Source organism: Cetorhinus maximus, chromosome 2 (assembly GCF_964194155.1).
Source record: "Cetorhinus maximus chromosome 2, sCetMax3.hap1.1, whole genome shotgun sequence".
Lineage (NCBI taxonomy): Eukaryota > Metazoa > Chordata > Chondrichthyes > Lamniformes > Cetorhinidae > Cetorhinus > Cetorhinus maximus.
Window position 1 is genome coordinate 113,405,333 of NC_135880.1, and position 16,645 is coordinate 113,421,977.

Consider the following 16,645-nt stretch of genomic DNA (forward strand, 5'->3'; position numbering starts at 1 on the left):
TAAAATTGATAAAAAGCATATAATCATGAGGCAGCAGTCTTTCCTTAAGATCTGATGGAAGTGATTGATCATCAGTTTAAAAATACTTAAGTTAAGACGAATACATTGAAAAATATGACTCTCAAAATTTACCAACCTGGTTAGCATCAACAGAATGTGCAGGTAGATTCTGACTCAACCCTAGCTGATGAGTTTCTCTAAGTCGGACATCAATAAACCCGCCAGGAGGAGGGATTTTTCCTGGAATACTGTTGTAGTAAGGATGTTCTGTTACCTCTTCATCTTCTCCAACCCAATGTGAATCTTCTAAATTTGGCATTCTATATGAAATTGGAAAATGTTTTTTTGAAGTTAATGGAGTATAGACAAAATATATTCAATAAAATCCTAATTATGAAATTTAAAGTTTTATACTGTATATATTCCCCTATGTTTTCTGGAAATTATATTCTTGAACATGCATACTGTAATATACTGTACATCAAAAATATAAGAATGATATCAAGTAACTTTTGGAAATTGGTATGTCACCTCTGTTCATGGACAATGATTTTTCTTGTTGAACTTAATAGCTGTGCATATTGCATACACCAGAGTGAAAACCAGATCCTGATGCAACTGTTTTTCGGTTTGCCATTGCCTTCCTCACACTTTTTATCTTTGAGTACCTCCTTCTAGGTGGGTTACAACCAAGGCTAAAGAGATCCACTTACCCTTGGAATGGGGTGTTGCCGCACTGAATCACATTCTGGTCTCTGCTGGCTGGGACTGCGTGGAATAGGGCCTGAACCTAACCTTACTGACTGAGAAGTGGGAATACTATCACTGAACCAGTGATCCCTCCTATCTTCTTACATAACTGATATTCATACAGCTTAAATATAGATTTATGCAAGAGATTAAATACCTAGTAGCACTAATTTTTATTTACCTCCAACAGAAAAAAAAATTCAGATACTCTTAGCACTGTGCAACTTCACATTAAAAAGATATAAATTTACACGTGGTTCATCTGTTGAGGATGATTTCAAGATGATTGAGAGTTAAATATATCATTATAAGAATCAATTCCTGAATCCACGCTTCCATCTGGGAGCCTCATCTGCCAGAAGCACACATTGGAGATTTAATTTAAATGGTTGCAAAATTATGCACCTCGTGACTGAATTTCCAAAATATGCTCCTGGAAAGCAAGGCTCCCCAGTAAGAGCACAAAGTATCAGCTTGGCTTAGTTCATGGTATTTCACTCTTTAAGTCAGATGGATATCGCACCAAGTTCCTCTTCAGGAATTCTGCATATAATCTAAGCTAACACTTTAAGGAGAGAATGCTGTGTTATCTGAGCTGCCAACTTTCAGGTGACATATTAAACTGATGCTCATCTGTCTGTTCAAGTGGACATAAAGGATCCTACAGCATGTTTTAAGGCAGGGAGTTCCTTCAATTGGTTATGCATCCTTCAAACAAAACCAAAAAACAAATAACGGATTAATTAATCAATTACCCAGAGCCAGAGCCAGACCTTTCAGGAGTGAAATTAGGAAACGCTTCTATGCACAAAGGGTGGTAGAAGTTTGGAACTCTCTTCAGCAAATAGCAATTGATGCTAGATCAAATGTTAATTTTAATTGTGAGATTGCTAGATTTTTTTTGTTAACCAAAGGTAAGAGATATGGGGCAAAAGTAGTTATATGAAGTCAGATAGCAGATTAGTTTGAAGGGTTAAATGGCCTATTCCTATCCCTATGTTTCTGTCCCATTTTCTGTTTTTGGGTCCTTGGTGTGCACAAAACTGGCTGCCACATTTGCCTACACCATAAAATGACAGCACCTCAAAAGTAATTAATTGACTGGAAACCATTTTTGGACATCTTAAGAGCACGGAAAGAAATATATAAATACAAATTCTTCACTTCCATGTTTTAGGAAAATGCTAAACTGACAGCTATGATGAATGAGATGCAAACTGTAGCAAATTGCACCTAATCATATGCTGTGGCGAAAGAGTTGACACAGGTATCTTTCCCTTCTTGCACCTAATTCAATTATTTCAATATTATTACAGAAACAAAAGTGGGTCAAGACTTGTTCAACTCTGGATCCTGAAGGAAATTGAATTAACATCAAATTCCTGTATGAGCTGCACAGCTCACAATTTCCTCAAAACATGAAGTAATCATTAATATTGTTACTATTTTCTGTTCAATAAAGATATTTAAAATAAATGCCAAAATGGAAACAAGCACTAAAATAATATACATACACAAAGACAGTGAGGAGATGCTTCTTTAAGTAGAAATGTTGTCAGGTTAATATCTGCAATTCTACATATCTAGCCACAACAATTCTGCAGATATCAACTATGTTACATATGTCTTATTATCTAGTTATTATCCCAGCAATCCATTCACCAGGCTGTAACAGAGAGACAATAGTTTAAAGATAAAATATGACTGAGGAAGAGTTTGATGCTAATCCATTGTCTCCATTATGACCAGCATTACTGAAGAGTGAAATCCAATAATATCCATTGATGTCACACTAACTGATTGAGCAAATGAATCATGATTCTTTGCAATTGATTTTTTAAAGAACTGATGTTGGCACTGACTTTTCAAGCCCACACAATGTTCTTGTAAGTGAAATAAATTATACTCATCACCTCAGAATTTCTACTTTTCTTTAAAGGTTTGAACCTTTCCAAACCTCAGCAATTTTTATTTAAAAAGACATAGGTCAAGATCCGAGCGTGTAACTTGTGGAGCTTGGTAAATCAGACCATAGTTTAGGTTAGGTGATTTAGTGCAATCACACTGACAATGATTTTCTTTTTAATATAATGGCATAATAGAAAATAAATACAATGTCACAAAAATCTACTTCCGCCTCTATAACAGTACCTCACTCCAATGCCACCACAATCCATCTACTGTCAAAACCAACATCCATGCCTTTGTCACCTCCGGAATCAAATATTCCAATGCTCGTGTGGCCAACTTCCCATCCTCCGCCCTGTAAACTTCAGCTAATCCAAAATTATATCCTGACCTGCATTAAGTCCCACTGACCTACACTGGTTTCCAGTCCACTAATGTCTCCAATTTAAAATTCTTATCCTCGTGTTCAAATCCATTATTTTCCTACCTCTGTAACATTCTCCAGCCCTACCAATTTGCAAGACTTCTATATTCCTTGAACTCTGGCCTTTGAACATCACCCATCTCCTTTGCTACACCACTGGCTGAGCCTTCCCCCGTCTGGACCCTAAACACTAAAAATGGATCTCCAAGCCTCCCTCTCTTTCTGTTAGACCCCCCCTTAAAACAAATCTCTTTGACAAAACCATTTGTCACCCTTCCTAATTGCTTCATTTTTGACAATGTCAATTTTTGTCTGTTTATGCCTTGGGACCTATTCTATGTTAAAAATGCTGGTTGTAAAACACGGTTGTATAGTATCTCTTTTGCCAATGCTAAAGGTGCTGTTTTGGTGCATTAGTAACTGGTATCCTGGCAGGAGCAATGATTTCTTCATTCTGCAGCAGTCCGTAACACCAGCTGCATTTGAGCCACCATGACAGACCAGAGGATAGCTACTTGGCAACAATAGCTATCCAGGGACCACGTGGCTCATGACTCCAGTACACAATCCACACACACATGGTCAGCATGCATATAATGAAAGCCATAGTGCCACATGAAATATGACTGAGCACACCATTTAGATGCTTAAACAGTGCTTCAGCTGCCAAGAACATTCTGGAGGAGCCCTGCAGCACTTGCCAGAGCGAGTTTCAAGATGCGTCATGGGCTACTGCATACTGCACAACCTTGTTATCGTGAGGGCACAGTTCTTGCACCAAGTAGACAGTGAACATTTGAGGCAAAGGATGAGTAAGAGGAGGAGCAGGAGGAATGGAGCAACCAGCGCAGCCCCTTTCTAGCCAGGTTGTCCATGATTGATTCTTCCGATGGCAGTTCCAGTAAATGCAACCCCAATTCCCTAGTCATGAACAGTCCACAACTTTCCTTCTCTCCGTTATTGACCTTCATGGTGCTCTCTTAGCCACAATGCTGAAATAAAGGCCACCACAAAACAACCATTTCAATCCAACTTTATGAATAGAACCCTCCACTATTCTGTGCAAAAGTCAACTAACCATCCTTTGTGTCTATCTTCCATGTGTTTTTGCCTTACCTATTGCTCCTATACAGTTCTAGCCCAGTGGCTGCAGCAGGGCTGGAGAAAGGCTGCTGACTGTCAGTCGGTGACACTGCAGACAGCCTTGGAGTACAGCCTCAAGTAGTTCTGGACCTAGTGGGCCCAACTTTAAACTGCACCACTTTGGCATGAAAGGCAGCCATGAGTGACAGTGGTGGGAGGATAAATACTGGCCTAGCCAGCGATGCCCACATCCTATGAATGTACTGATTCATCAGCTGAGGGAGGGCAGGAGGTGCCAATCAGCAGGTGGGTTCCCTGCCTAAGTTTTGATCTAATGAGACTTAATGGGGTCCAGAGCTAATGTTGAGAATTCCCAGGATCACTCTCTCTTGACTGTATACCAATGTGCAGCCACCTCTGGTGGGTCTGTCCTACCAGTGGGACAAGGCATATCCAGAGATGGTTTTTTTTTTTTTTGTTCATTTACGGGATCTAATGTCGCTGGCTAGGAAAGCATTTATTGCACATCCTTAATTACCCTTGAAAAGGTGGTGGTTAACTGCCTTCGTGAACCGCAGCAGTCCCTGTGCTGTTAGAGAGGGAGTTCCAGGATTTTGACCCAGCGACAGTAAAGGAAAGGCGATATATTTCCAAGTCAGGATGGTGAGTGGCTTGGAGGGAAACTTCCAGATGGTGGTGTTCCCATGTATCTGTTGCCCTTGCCCTTCTAGAAGGTAGTGGTCATGGGTTTGGAAGGTGCTGCCTAAGGAGCGTTGGTGAGTTTCTGCAGTGTGTCTTGTAGATGGTACACTCTGTTTCCACTGTGCGCCGGTGGTGGAAGGAATTAATGTTTGTGGATATGGTGCCAATCAAGCGGGCTGCTTTGTCCTGGATGGTGTCAAGCTTCTTGAGTGTTGTGGGAGCTGCACTCATTCAGGCAAGTGGAGAGTATTCCATCACACTCCTAACTTGTGCCTCGTAGATGGTGGACAGGCTTTGGGGAGTCAGGAGGTGAGTTACTCGTCGCATGATTTCTAGCCTCTGATCTGCTCCTGTAGCCACAGTATTTACATGGCTAGTCCAGTTCAGTTTCTGGTCAACAGTAACCCCCAAGATGTTGATAGTGGGGGATTCAGCAATGGTAATGCCATTGAGCGTCAAGGGGCAATGGTTAGATTCTCTCTTGTTGGAGATGGTCATTGCCTGGCACTTGTGTGGCGTGAATGTTACTTGCCACTTGTCAGCCCAAGCCTGGATATTGTCCAGAACAAAAACAAAAATACCTGGAAAAACTCAGCAGGTCTGACAGCATCTGCGGAGAGGGATACAGTTGACGTTTCGAGTCCGTATGACCCTTCATCAGAACTAAGACATATAGAAATGAGATGAAATATAAGCTGGTAGAGGGGGGTGGGTGGGACAGATAGAGCTCGATAGGGGGCCAGTGATAGGTGGAGGCCAAGAAGAGACTGCCAAAGATGTCATAGACAAAAGGACAAAGGGGTGTTGACGGTGGTGATATTATATAAAGGATGTGCTAATGGGGACACTAAGGGTAGAAAGCAGGACAATCAAGTGGTAGATGGCCCTAGTGGGGGTGGGGGGAAGGGATCGAAATGGGCTAAAAGGTGGAGATGAAACAATAGATCGAAATAAATTTAAAAATAGGAGGGAAACAAAAAATATATTTGTAGAAAAAAAAAGTTATTGGAAAAAGGGGGATTGGAAAGGGGGTGGGGATGGAGGAGAGAGTTCATGATCTGAAATTGTTGAACTCCATATTAAGTCCGGAAAGCTGTAAAGTGCCTAGTCAGAAGATGAGGTGCTGTTCCTCCAGTTTGCTTTGAGCTTCACTGGAATATTGCAGCAGGCCAAGGACGGACATGTGGGCATGAGAGCAGGGTGGTGTGTTGAAATGACAAGCGACAGGGAGGTCTGGGTCATGCTTGCAGACAGACTGAAGGTGTTCCAGGTCTTGCTGCATTTGGACATGGGCTGCTTCAGTATCTGAGGAGTCGTGAATGGTGCTGAACATTGTGCAATCATCAGTGAACATCCCCACTTCTGACCTTATGATGGAAGGAAGGTCATTGATGATGCAGCTGAAGATGGTTGGGCTGAGGACACTACCCTGGGGAACACCTGCAGTGATGTCCTGGAGCTGAGATGACTGACCTCCAACAACCACAACCATCTTCCTTTGTGTTGGGTGATGGAAGTGTCTGGGTAATTTTTTTTTTATCCATTCATGGGATGTGGGTGTCACTGGCTCGGCCAGCATTTATTGCCCATCCCTAATTGGCCTTGAGAAGGTGGTAGTGAGCTGTCCCCTTGAACTGCTGCAGTCCATGTGGCGAAGGTACACCCACAGTGCTGTTAGGGAAGGAGTTCCAGGATTTTGTGACAGTGACAGTGAAGGAATGCAATATATTTCCAAGTCAGGATCATATGTGGCTTGGAGGGGAACTTCCAGGTGGTGGTGTTCCAATGTATCTGCTGCCCTTGTCCTTCTAGGGGTGGAATCATCTCAGGCTTGCACTAAGTGCAGCAACAGATGAGAACAAGGACATTTTACTCGTTGACCTCAATGGTGGCTTTTCACGCCATATCGTTCCCTTCTCAGTGTGTCCAGCCTCATAAGTTATGCATTCCCTGGAAACACGCCGGGTTGCTGATGGGCGGCTTCTGATTCGCCCGTCCTGCCATCACCTCAGGCCTTCAATAAACCGGGCGCCATATTTAAGGGCTGCCCCTGCACAGAGCTAGCACTCTTCAAGGGATAGGAAACTGCTGGGAATTGATGGCTGCCAAAGGGGGGAAACATGTTGCCTGCAAATTTAGCAACGCCTCCCTCCAGTACCTATTGGATGCAGTGGAGGCCCGCCACAAAGCCCTCTACCCCAGCTCTGAGCGAAGACCAGCAAGCAAGGTCATTAATCCAGCATGAGAGATGGTGGTCAGCACCAATGCCCTGCAAAAGAGGAAGCCACCCAGTGCCGAAAGAGGATAAATGATCTCTGCTCTGACAGGGTAAGTCACTTTTCTCATCACTCTCAATTCACACACTCACAAGCCCATCACACATCCACAGGGATCTGTCACTGCCAGTTAAAGAGACATCACCATTCACTCTGTCACACATACATTCATCTGCCTGCGGATCCTATCCTTATCCCGTCCATGGCACCAATCACCTCCCACACATGCCAAGAATTCTTCTCATCTGACCCAGTTCTGAAGAAGAGTCATATGGACTCAAAACGTTAACTCTGTCTTTTTCTCCACAGATTCTGTCAGACCTGTTGAGTTTTTCCAGCAATTTTTGTTTGTTTCAGATTTCCAGCATCCGCAGTATTTTTCTTTTATCCTTCTAATCTGGCCTGGCAGGCATCCTGTTCATACTGTCTCCATCTGTCTTCATGCAGGACAAGTGGGCACACAACAAAAGGGAGAGGCTGCAGACTGGTGGAGGAATGCCTGACATCAAGGTCCTCACAGATTTTAAAAATAGAGCCATCCATCTGGCCGGCAATCATCTGGACTGTTCCTGTGCTGACGGTGAGGTCAGCGGTGCTCAACCAAGTGAGGATCCAGCAGTGAAACATCCATCAGACAACCATGCTGTGAGTCAGTTCCCCTGCTCCGCAGTCCCCTGCCATGCAGTAATTACCTGTCCTTGCTTTCGAGGGTGCATCTGGGAAGCAGCCGAGGGGGTCCATGACCCAAGTCCTTGACTTAAGACCTGAAGACATCTCAGAAGAAGAATCTGATGATACCCTAATTCAAGACCCATCACAGCTGAGCGCTGAGCACCCACACCTTCCACCAGCACAGAGACACACACTTTAGTGTGACCTAGGTTTAGAGTAGCCTCGGGGTCACAATCTAGTGAGCACATCGCAATGTCTGATCTACAGCAGGCAGCGGCAGGGATTCCCAGGTTTCCGGCATTCGGAGGACTGTTGGAGACCAGAAATCTGCTGAGTCCCAGTCAGACGAGGAGCCTCTGGACTCGGTCATACCTCAGTTGCTGAAGCTGCAAAGGCAAACTCAGGAACATCAGGAAGGGATGCCTGCTGCCATCCTCAGATTGCAAGGCATGATGGAGGAGTCCATCCGCCTTCATGCCGCCAGCTCTACGGCATGCCAACGCACTGAGATCAACGCTGGTAGGATGGTGGCCGTCATGGAGACCTTGGTCCAGGACATCGGTCCTGCACTACTGCATGGGCTGATCTCCATCGCTGACACCACAGTTGGCCTCCAACAGGGTCAACGCAAGAGGGGAGTGAGGCAGCTCGATTTCACTCCAGCTTCCCCTTCCCCTCAAAGAGTTAGCCTGGGGCTCTCAGGCACCCATAGGAAGGAGGGTCAGCAGGTGCACACTCTGGGGCCATCCACCCAAGTGACTCTGGGAATGTCCGGCCCATCCAAATCCCCTCTTCCAGCTCCACAGGCCGAGGAGGGTGCCACTGCCGCACAGCAGTACCCCGAAAGCAGGCCGAGGTCCTCCAGGTCTTGGCCCTCGAGTGGACACCCTTCAAGGTCATCACAGACAAGGGCGTAGCAGTCAGCCGGCTGCCATCACCTCCGCTGTGAATGTCGGGGGAGCACTAAAACATGGAGGCAGGGTTAGGAAGGTTAAGAAAATGTAGTTTCACCACATGGGCATGGGTGTTAATCACTTGTGACAATTGTAAATAAACTCACCCTGTCTATGGCTCCTTGTTATGGTGAGCAGTATTCGTGTCAGTCTGAAGTGAAAACTTGGTTCCTACACAAGATAAAGGCAGGTGTCTCAGTCCAGGGCCTCTTCCCTGTGCTTTGTGCAACCTTCCCAGCACATTGATGATGCACCTTCACAGTCACTGGACACATCAGTCATGCCTGTACCTCGATGGGGCTCATCATTCCTGCCAGAATATCCTGGGCCAGTGGCACAGTGTTCCATCATTTTCTCTGTGTGCTCCCAGCACCTTTAAGGTCCGGCCGGTCCCCCATCTCATCAGCATCTGTGTCCGGTGACAGTGTGGTCATGAAGGGTTCAGCTCACGAAGGATGCCATAGGATCATGAGAAGTTTAAAGTTTCCCCTCTGCATTTCCATGATATGACCCTGTTCAGAGAGCGCAAGCGAGATGCCATCAGCCAAGAGTCAGACATTCACATAAGCCATGTGAGGATTTATGGAGTGTACCTACTGCATGTCATCATCGTCCTCCTGGAATGTAGAGACTATGGGAATCTGCTACATCTCCATGACAGGAGCCTCATCACAGAGGGTATGTACGCTGCCATCAGCCAGACTGGAATCAAACGTTCATAGATGCAATGTGAGGATCTACGGTGTCTCCACACTGCATGTTGTCATCATCCTCCACAAATCTAGTAGGTATGAGGGCGTCCTGAGCACACCTGCCTCGCCTGGACAACACGATGGCCTCATCAAAGTCATCCTCACCTTCAAGGACCTCATCACCCTCATCCCAGTCGACCACCTCCTCATTGGAGGAGACATGCAGTTCTTCTATATCCTCCTCAGGTAGTTCTTCCCCTCATTGCAGCGCCAGGTTGTGAAGGCAGCAACAACAACGATGCGTGTTACCCTCTGTAGACGATATTGCAGGGCTCCACCAGACTGGTCCAGGCACCAGAATCTCATTTTCAGCACCCCGATGGTTTGCTCTACCAAAGTGCGAGTTGCGGCATGAGCATCATTATACCTTCGCTCTGCTGCATTCTGAGGCTATCGCACGGACATTATCAGCCATGTCCTCTGTGGGTAGCCCTTGTTCCCAAGGAGCCAACCCTGCAGCCTCTGTGGACTCTGAAAGATGTCAGGAATCTGAGACCTACTGAGAATGTAGGCGTCGTGGACACTCCCTGGGAACCATGCGCAGCCCTGCAGGATGCATTTGCTGAACATTCAGCGAGTCGACGCTCTTGGAGTTGATGTAGGAGATCTAAGTGCCACGTAAGTGTAGTCAATGGCACCCTGCACCTGTGGAAAACCAGAGATCTCCGAAAATCTCAACGCTCTTGCTTCCTGGCTTGCCTGATCCCGCATGAAATGCACAAAGTTGTGACCTCCTGGATGCACTTGTGTATGGAGGCTTGTGAGATCCCACATATGTCACCTGTGGTGCCCTGGAAGGAGTCACTTGTGTAAAAAATGAGCACCGCAGTCACTTTCACTGCCACTAACAGTGGATGCCCTCCATGTCCCCGTGGCGCCAAATCCTGCAGCAGCTGGCAGGTATGACCAACCAATTCCCTGGACATGCGCAGTCTTTGGCAACACTGGTTATCGGTCATCTGCAGGAATGACAAGCGCCGTCCGTAGACCCTGGGTCTAGCTCAGCATCGACCAGCGATGGCTTGCTGTGGCTCTTCAGCGGCGTGCGCAGGAGCCCCAGCCGTCCCTTCTTCTTGAAGGTGCTGCTCCTCCTTCTGCCCTAGCCAGGCGCCTCCGTTGCTCTCTTCTCCTTCATTTCTGCTCCCTGTAAGCCATGAGGCAAACAGCCAGGTCACCAGGCTCCATGCTGCTGATGTGCTCCTGCTCCTGCAGGGTGAAAGAGAGAGATATTTAGGTTAGCATGGGTGTACTAAGAACCTCTCTTGGTTAAGGCTGCTTAACGTATCGCGGAGAGCGCTGGCCACCACTTGGATGGCCAGAGTTTAGTGCGCTGCATGGCTGCCCAAAACCCCACCCACCCCCGCCCCACTTCACCTGACCAGTTGGCGACAGCTTCACATACTGGGCTGCATGCTGTGCTCTCAGCTCAGGCATTTGCCTAACCCACGCTGCAAGGCTGCACTGTTAGCTTGAACTATCAGGGAGACTGGTCCAAACTGGGATGATGACATTGCAAGGGGCTGTGAGCACCTCCACCAGTGACTGCTCCATGGCCGGTTTTCACAAGCAGATTGTACAATGTGCTCAGTCATCCAATTGTTCTGCAGCCCCCTAAAACACTCATTAATTTGCAGTCTGTGCCTGAGGGGTGGAAAGTTCAGGAGCATTTGGTAGCACTTTGATGCCTCTGTATTGCTTGAAGGGGCAGATAAGCTAGAGCCCCAACTCCACGCATGCAATGTGGCTGCACCTGAACTGTCTCAGCTGTGGAAGAATATTCACTTAATACAAGGTTTCCCTAATGCGTGGCCGCTTCCCATCCCCCCCACTACATGTGCTTGTCCACCAATATCAGACCAGGCTGCCTTGCACCCCCTCTCGCCCCACCCCTCGCGCCAACTGCAGTGCAGCCCTTGCCTGAGCACCGCAATGTCAGCCAACTGGGAAAAACAACTTGCCTGTGCCCTTGCCTGAATGTGCAGCGCTTCTTCGTTGAAGTTGAATGGGTGACCCTCGCGAGCACTACGCAACGTTAGTGTGCACTCACCTCCAAGTTCCCCTCAAGCTTCAGCTCACCAGGTGCATGCCTTTTAAATGTTGTTGGGAAACACATTGGCGAGCAAGATTGTCAACGTGTCTGGAAGATCCAGCATGGGGGGATGATTCCAGCAAGCAGGCGAGATGATGAGATGTAAATGCATTGAAATTAGGTCCCCAACGTTAGACGGCGGGAAAGACAGCCTGCCATTGACGGGCGAAGCAGATGATCGCAAACTGGTTTCATGACGGCGTAAAACTGATTTTTGGCCTTCTCGCCATATTGTCTGCTCACACCCGCCATGATGCCCGATGCCAACAGGGACAGTAAATTCCAGTCTAGGTGATAGTGGTCATGGGTTTGGAAGATGCTGCCTAAGGAAGCTTGGTGAGTTGCTGCAGTGCGTCTTGTAGATGATACACACTGCTACCACTGTGCGTCGGGGTGGAGGGAGTGAATGTTTGTGGATGGGATGCCAATCAAGCGGGTTGCTTTGTCCTGGGTGGTATCAGGCTTCTTGAGTGTTGTTGGAGCTGCACTCATCCACGCAAGTGGGAGTATTCCATCACTTTTGACTTGTGCCTTGTATGGGGTGGACAGGCTATGGGGAGTCTGGAGTTGAGTTACTCGCTGCAAGATTCCTAGCCTCTGACCTGCTCTTGTAGCCACAGTATTTATATGGTTAGTCCAGTTCTGTTTCTGGTCAATGATAACCTCCAGGATGTTGATATTGGGTGGTTCAGCGATGGTAATGCCGTCGAATGTCAAGGCGCGGTGATTAGATTCTCTCTTGTTGGAGATGGTCATTGCCTGGCATTTGTGTGGCATGAAAGTTACTTGCCACTTGTCAGACATGGACTGTTTCAGTATCTGAGGAGACGTGAATGGTGCTGAACATTGTGCAATCATCAACGAACAACCCCACCTCTGACCTTATGATGGAAGGAAGGTCATTGACGAAGCAGCTGAAGATGGTTGGGCCGAGAAAACTACCCTGTAGAACTCCTGCAGTGATGTCCTGGAACTGAGATGATTGACCTCCAACAACCATAACCATCTTCCTTTGTGCTTGGTATGGCTCCAACCAGCAGAAAGATTTCCTCCTGATTCCCACTGACCCCAGTTTTGCTAGGGCTCCTTGATGCCAACTCAGTCAAATGCTGCCTTGATGCTGCCTCAGCTCTTTTCTCCATGTTTGAACCAAGGCTGAAATGAGGTAAGGAGCTGAATGACCCTGGCGGAACCCAAACTGAGCATCAGTGAGCAGGTTATTGCTAAGTAAGTGCCGCTTGATAGCACTGTTGATGACGCCTTCCATCACTTTACTGTTGACCGAGAGTAGGCTGATGGGGCGGTAATTGGCCGTGTTGGATTTGCCCTGCTTTTTGTATACAGGACATACTTGGGCAATTTTCTACACTGCAGGGTAGATGCCAGTGTTATAGCTGTACTGGAACAGCTTGGCTAGGGGCACGGCAAGTTCTGGAGCACAAGTCTTCAGTACTATTGCTGGAATGTTGTCAGAGCCGCCCATAGCCTTTGCAGTATCCAGTGCCTTCAGCTGTTTCTTGCTATCACGTGGAGTGAATTGAATTAGCTGAAAATTGGCACCTGTGATGCTGGTGACCTCTGGAGGAGGCCGAGATCAATCGTCCACTCGGCACTTCTGGCTGAACATTGTAGCAAATGCTTCAGCCTTATCTTTTGCATTGATGTGCTGGGCTCCCCATCATTGAGGATGGGGATATTTGTGGAGCTTCCTCCTCCAGTGAGTTGTTTAATTGTCCACCACCATTCATGACTGGATGTAGCAGGACTGAAGAGCTTAGATCTGATCCATTGGTTATGGAATCGCTTAGCTCTGTCTATCACTGGTAATTGATTTCAAGGCACGATTTGGTGAGAATGGCTATGTCAGACTACTGCTTGACCAGCCTGTGGGACAGTTTTCAAAATTCTGATCCAAGTCCCCAGATGTTCGTGAGGCTGATTGGGCACGGTGTGTTTGTCATTTCCGGTGCCTAGGGTGATGCCAGGTGATTCATTTGGTTTATTCTTTATTATCTTTTCAGTAGTGGTTTGATACAACTGAGTGGTTTGCTAGGCCTTTCAGAGTCAACAAAATTACTGTGGGTCTAGAGTCACATGTAGGCCAGACCGGGCAAGGATGGCAGATTTCCTTCCCTAAAGAACATTGGTGAACTTGATGGTATTTTATGACAATCCAATAGTTTCATGGTCACCACTGCTGTAATTAGCTTTTAACTTCATATTTACTAATTAATTCAATTGAAATTTCACCAGTGTGGAGCATTAGCCTAGGCCTCTAGATTTCTGCTCCAGTAACATTACAACTACTCTACAATTCTACAATTTAAACATCATGTGTCACTCAACAAAGAACAAACATTCAGCTGCACTGAGGGCCCAGCACAAGCATTTCTTAAAGGACCAGGCGTCCAATTTGCAGGTAAGATTTTGAAGCATCTCCACAATTGCAAAGTCTCTGGTGGTACCATGGATTTTGGAGATGCTGCAGTAAGTTCCTGGATTTGGCAGGGAGCACTTCTGCATCCTCAGAGGGAGAACCGAAGAATACATGACTGGCCCAAACAAAGGCTGTGGAGGCAGGAAGCTCTGCAAGGTCCTGTCTGCCAAGTTGGAGTTGGACTCCTCCATGTTTCTTGACTATGACAGGAGGCTGTCTGGCAGGCCAGCCAATGCACCCAGCATCTTGTTGTGCATGCTCATCAGCATTCTCCTTTATGTCACCCCTCGAAGGTCCTAAACTGAGTCCTGTGGATAGCATTCATCTGCAATCTCTCTGGTGAGCTGACAAAAGAATTTTTTTTTTCCCCTGGTCTGGCTGTAGCCCACTCATGCTGGAAACTCACCACGTGCAAATCCCAACTCTATACCAGTCTCTAAGCCATGTACATTGCCAATTTCTGAGCTGGTGCCTGCAAGTGGCAGATCAAGCCATAGGGCCTCTTCATCAGTGCTCGGTTGTTGCTCTCTCTCCTCTTACTGCGGGGGGGTGGGCAGCTGGCAGTTCTTGGTGTCTGAATGCAGAAAATCAGAAGGGTAAGATTCATACGATGAAAATGGATTGGCATGGAAAGCAAGGCGTCCAGGGTCACATCATTAGCAGTTTGCTCATCATACCAGATAACAGGTTGAGGGCAAGCTGCAAATTGAGATGAGGCATAAGGCGGAACCATACTGTCATCATCAATGTTCTAAGTGATGCCAGATGCCATGGGCTAGTCCCATGATAGGGAGAATCATGTCCTCTGTAGAGCTTGGGGATGCAGGATTCCTGGTCTCCATCCGGTTCTGCTCTGCTCCCCTATATTGTGCCACCTTGTCCTTCCAGAGAGAGGGAAGAATGTTAGTGACTGTGTTTGCGTTAAGTGCCTGCCAAACCTGAATAGCTGGAGGTATACTGAGGCAGTGTTGAGGCAGTGTTGGAGGTGTGAGACTGACAGCATTGGTAGGTGTGTAAGGGTGAGGTGGAGTATCTGGATGCTCACTGTGTGTCTTGAGTGCCAGAGACTGATTCTAGTTGAGTGAAGGGGTGTGTGGTGCATTCAGCAGCAGATATCATGTGAAGATACATCCATTGACCTTGAATACCCGCATTAGACTTTTATGGTGCTGCTATCAGGTCTTTGGGGCCAGACTACGGAAATTGACCACCGACTGACTCACAGCTGGAGTACTTTGCATAATTTTGGTATCTTTACCTTGAGGGAGTTCAACAAGTGTACTAGACTAGCTTGTGGGATCAGAGATGTAATATATTCATAAGCTATGAGCATGCACAGTGCATAAAGATGTCATTAAACACACAAACTGGCCATCTAGGTGCCTGTGTTCCTTTCAGAGTGCCTCCTAATATGTAACAAATTTTGGCGATGAGATGAAATGAAAGTACAAAAATCTTGGCAACACAAGGCAGTTGGGACTGTGAAGAACAAAACCAGTTGATGACCTTCATAGGCACTGAGAAGGAAATGTGAGCCATTGAATGGGGATGTAGGCCTCTTGAATAGGTGACAGTTTCACTGTTGCCTCATTGGGCAAATGTATTCTTTTTATCCATAATTCCTCAGTCAGGTTCTTATGTAACCTGTGCTATCTGTATATTCTACTGAGGGTGATCTCCTTAAATGCTGCCTGAGTTTTCTTTGCCCTATCAGAAGCAAGCCCAGGTGTCTGCAGAATAACAACGAAAAATCACTGCAAAAAGTATTTCCCAGCTGCAGAAATCAGTAAAACTCTCCAGGCTCTAGCTCAGAAGCTCCTCATTTCCACCTGTATCAACTGATGATGGCAGGAACTGTACCTTAGTCTACAGTGCCCAAAGTGCCTCACTATTGAAGAAGCCGGAAATGTGGAACTGCAGTGCCATTGCTCTGCATTACAATATTATTGAGGTCATTCAGGAGCGGGTGGCCAGAGCAAAAAGGCATGAAATATGTGCAAGTGGCTTCAGCCCAACTTTCTTCCCAGAAAAATATCCTGCGCTCTTCCTACCTCACTTATGCACCAAAAACAACTTGGAAAGTTGCCCACAGATGATAAAGAAATAGAAAACTTGAAATTTTTAACTTTAGAAAAGAGTACACTTTGGAAAGATTTAATACAACTCTAAAACAACAGAAGGATTAGTCCCTGCACGTGTGGCTAGATTATTTTGAATTAGATAGGTTAGAAAAAGCCTTGTGGCGTGCATGTAAGATACATACACATAGAACTAGGTTAACTGTCAGGATGTTTTTGTATTTACAGAGGGTCATTGACCATGGGAATAAGTTGCCAGTTTAAGCAGTGAACTCATGGCAAATGTTCAAAAGGAAGCTCAATGAGTTCCTGGCCTTGGTTGATATCACAGCATATTAAACGATAGGTGGGATATTGGATAATATATTCCATGGCCACTGTAGTTTCCCGGTACTCATTTTGATCATCTTCAGAGGACAGAGAAAAATTCCCAGATCTTTCTTCAGACTTGGCCTAGATTATCTGACTGCTGGTGAATGGGGTCACTTACACCATGGCTGTATGGGACAGGCTTGATGGAC

General features: G+C 46.4%; 1 protein-coding gene across 1 annotated transcript in view; it reads right to left on the bottom strand.

Annotated features, from left to right (window-relative positions):
* The window catches only part of shc3 (SHC (Src homology 2 domain containing) transforming protein 3), a 271,811-nt gene that overhangs the window by 59,523 nt on the left and 195,643 nt on the right, over window positions 1–16,645 (bottom strand). Inside the window, exon 8 of the mRNA XM_078568592.1 lies at window positions 137–320. Coding sequence (XP_078424718.1) covers window positions 137–320 — 184 coding nt within the window. The remainder of the gene's footprint in view (window positions 1–136; window positions 321–16,645) is intronic.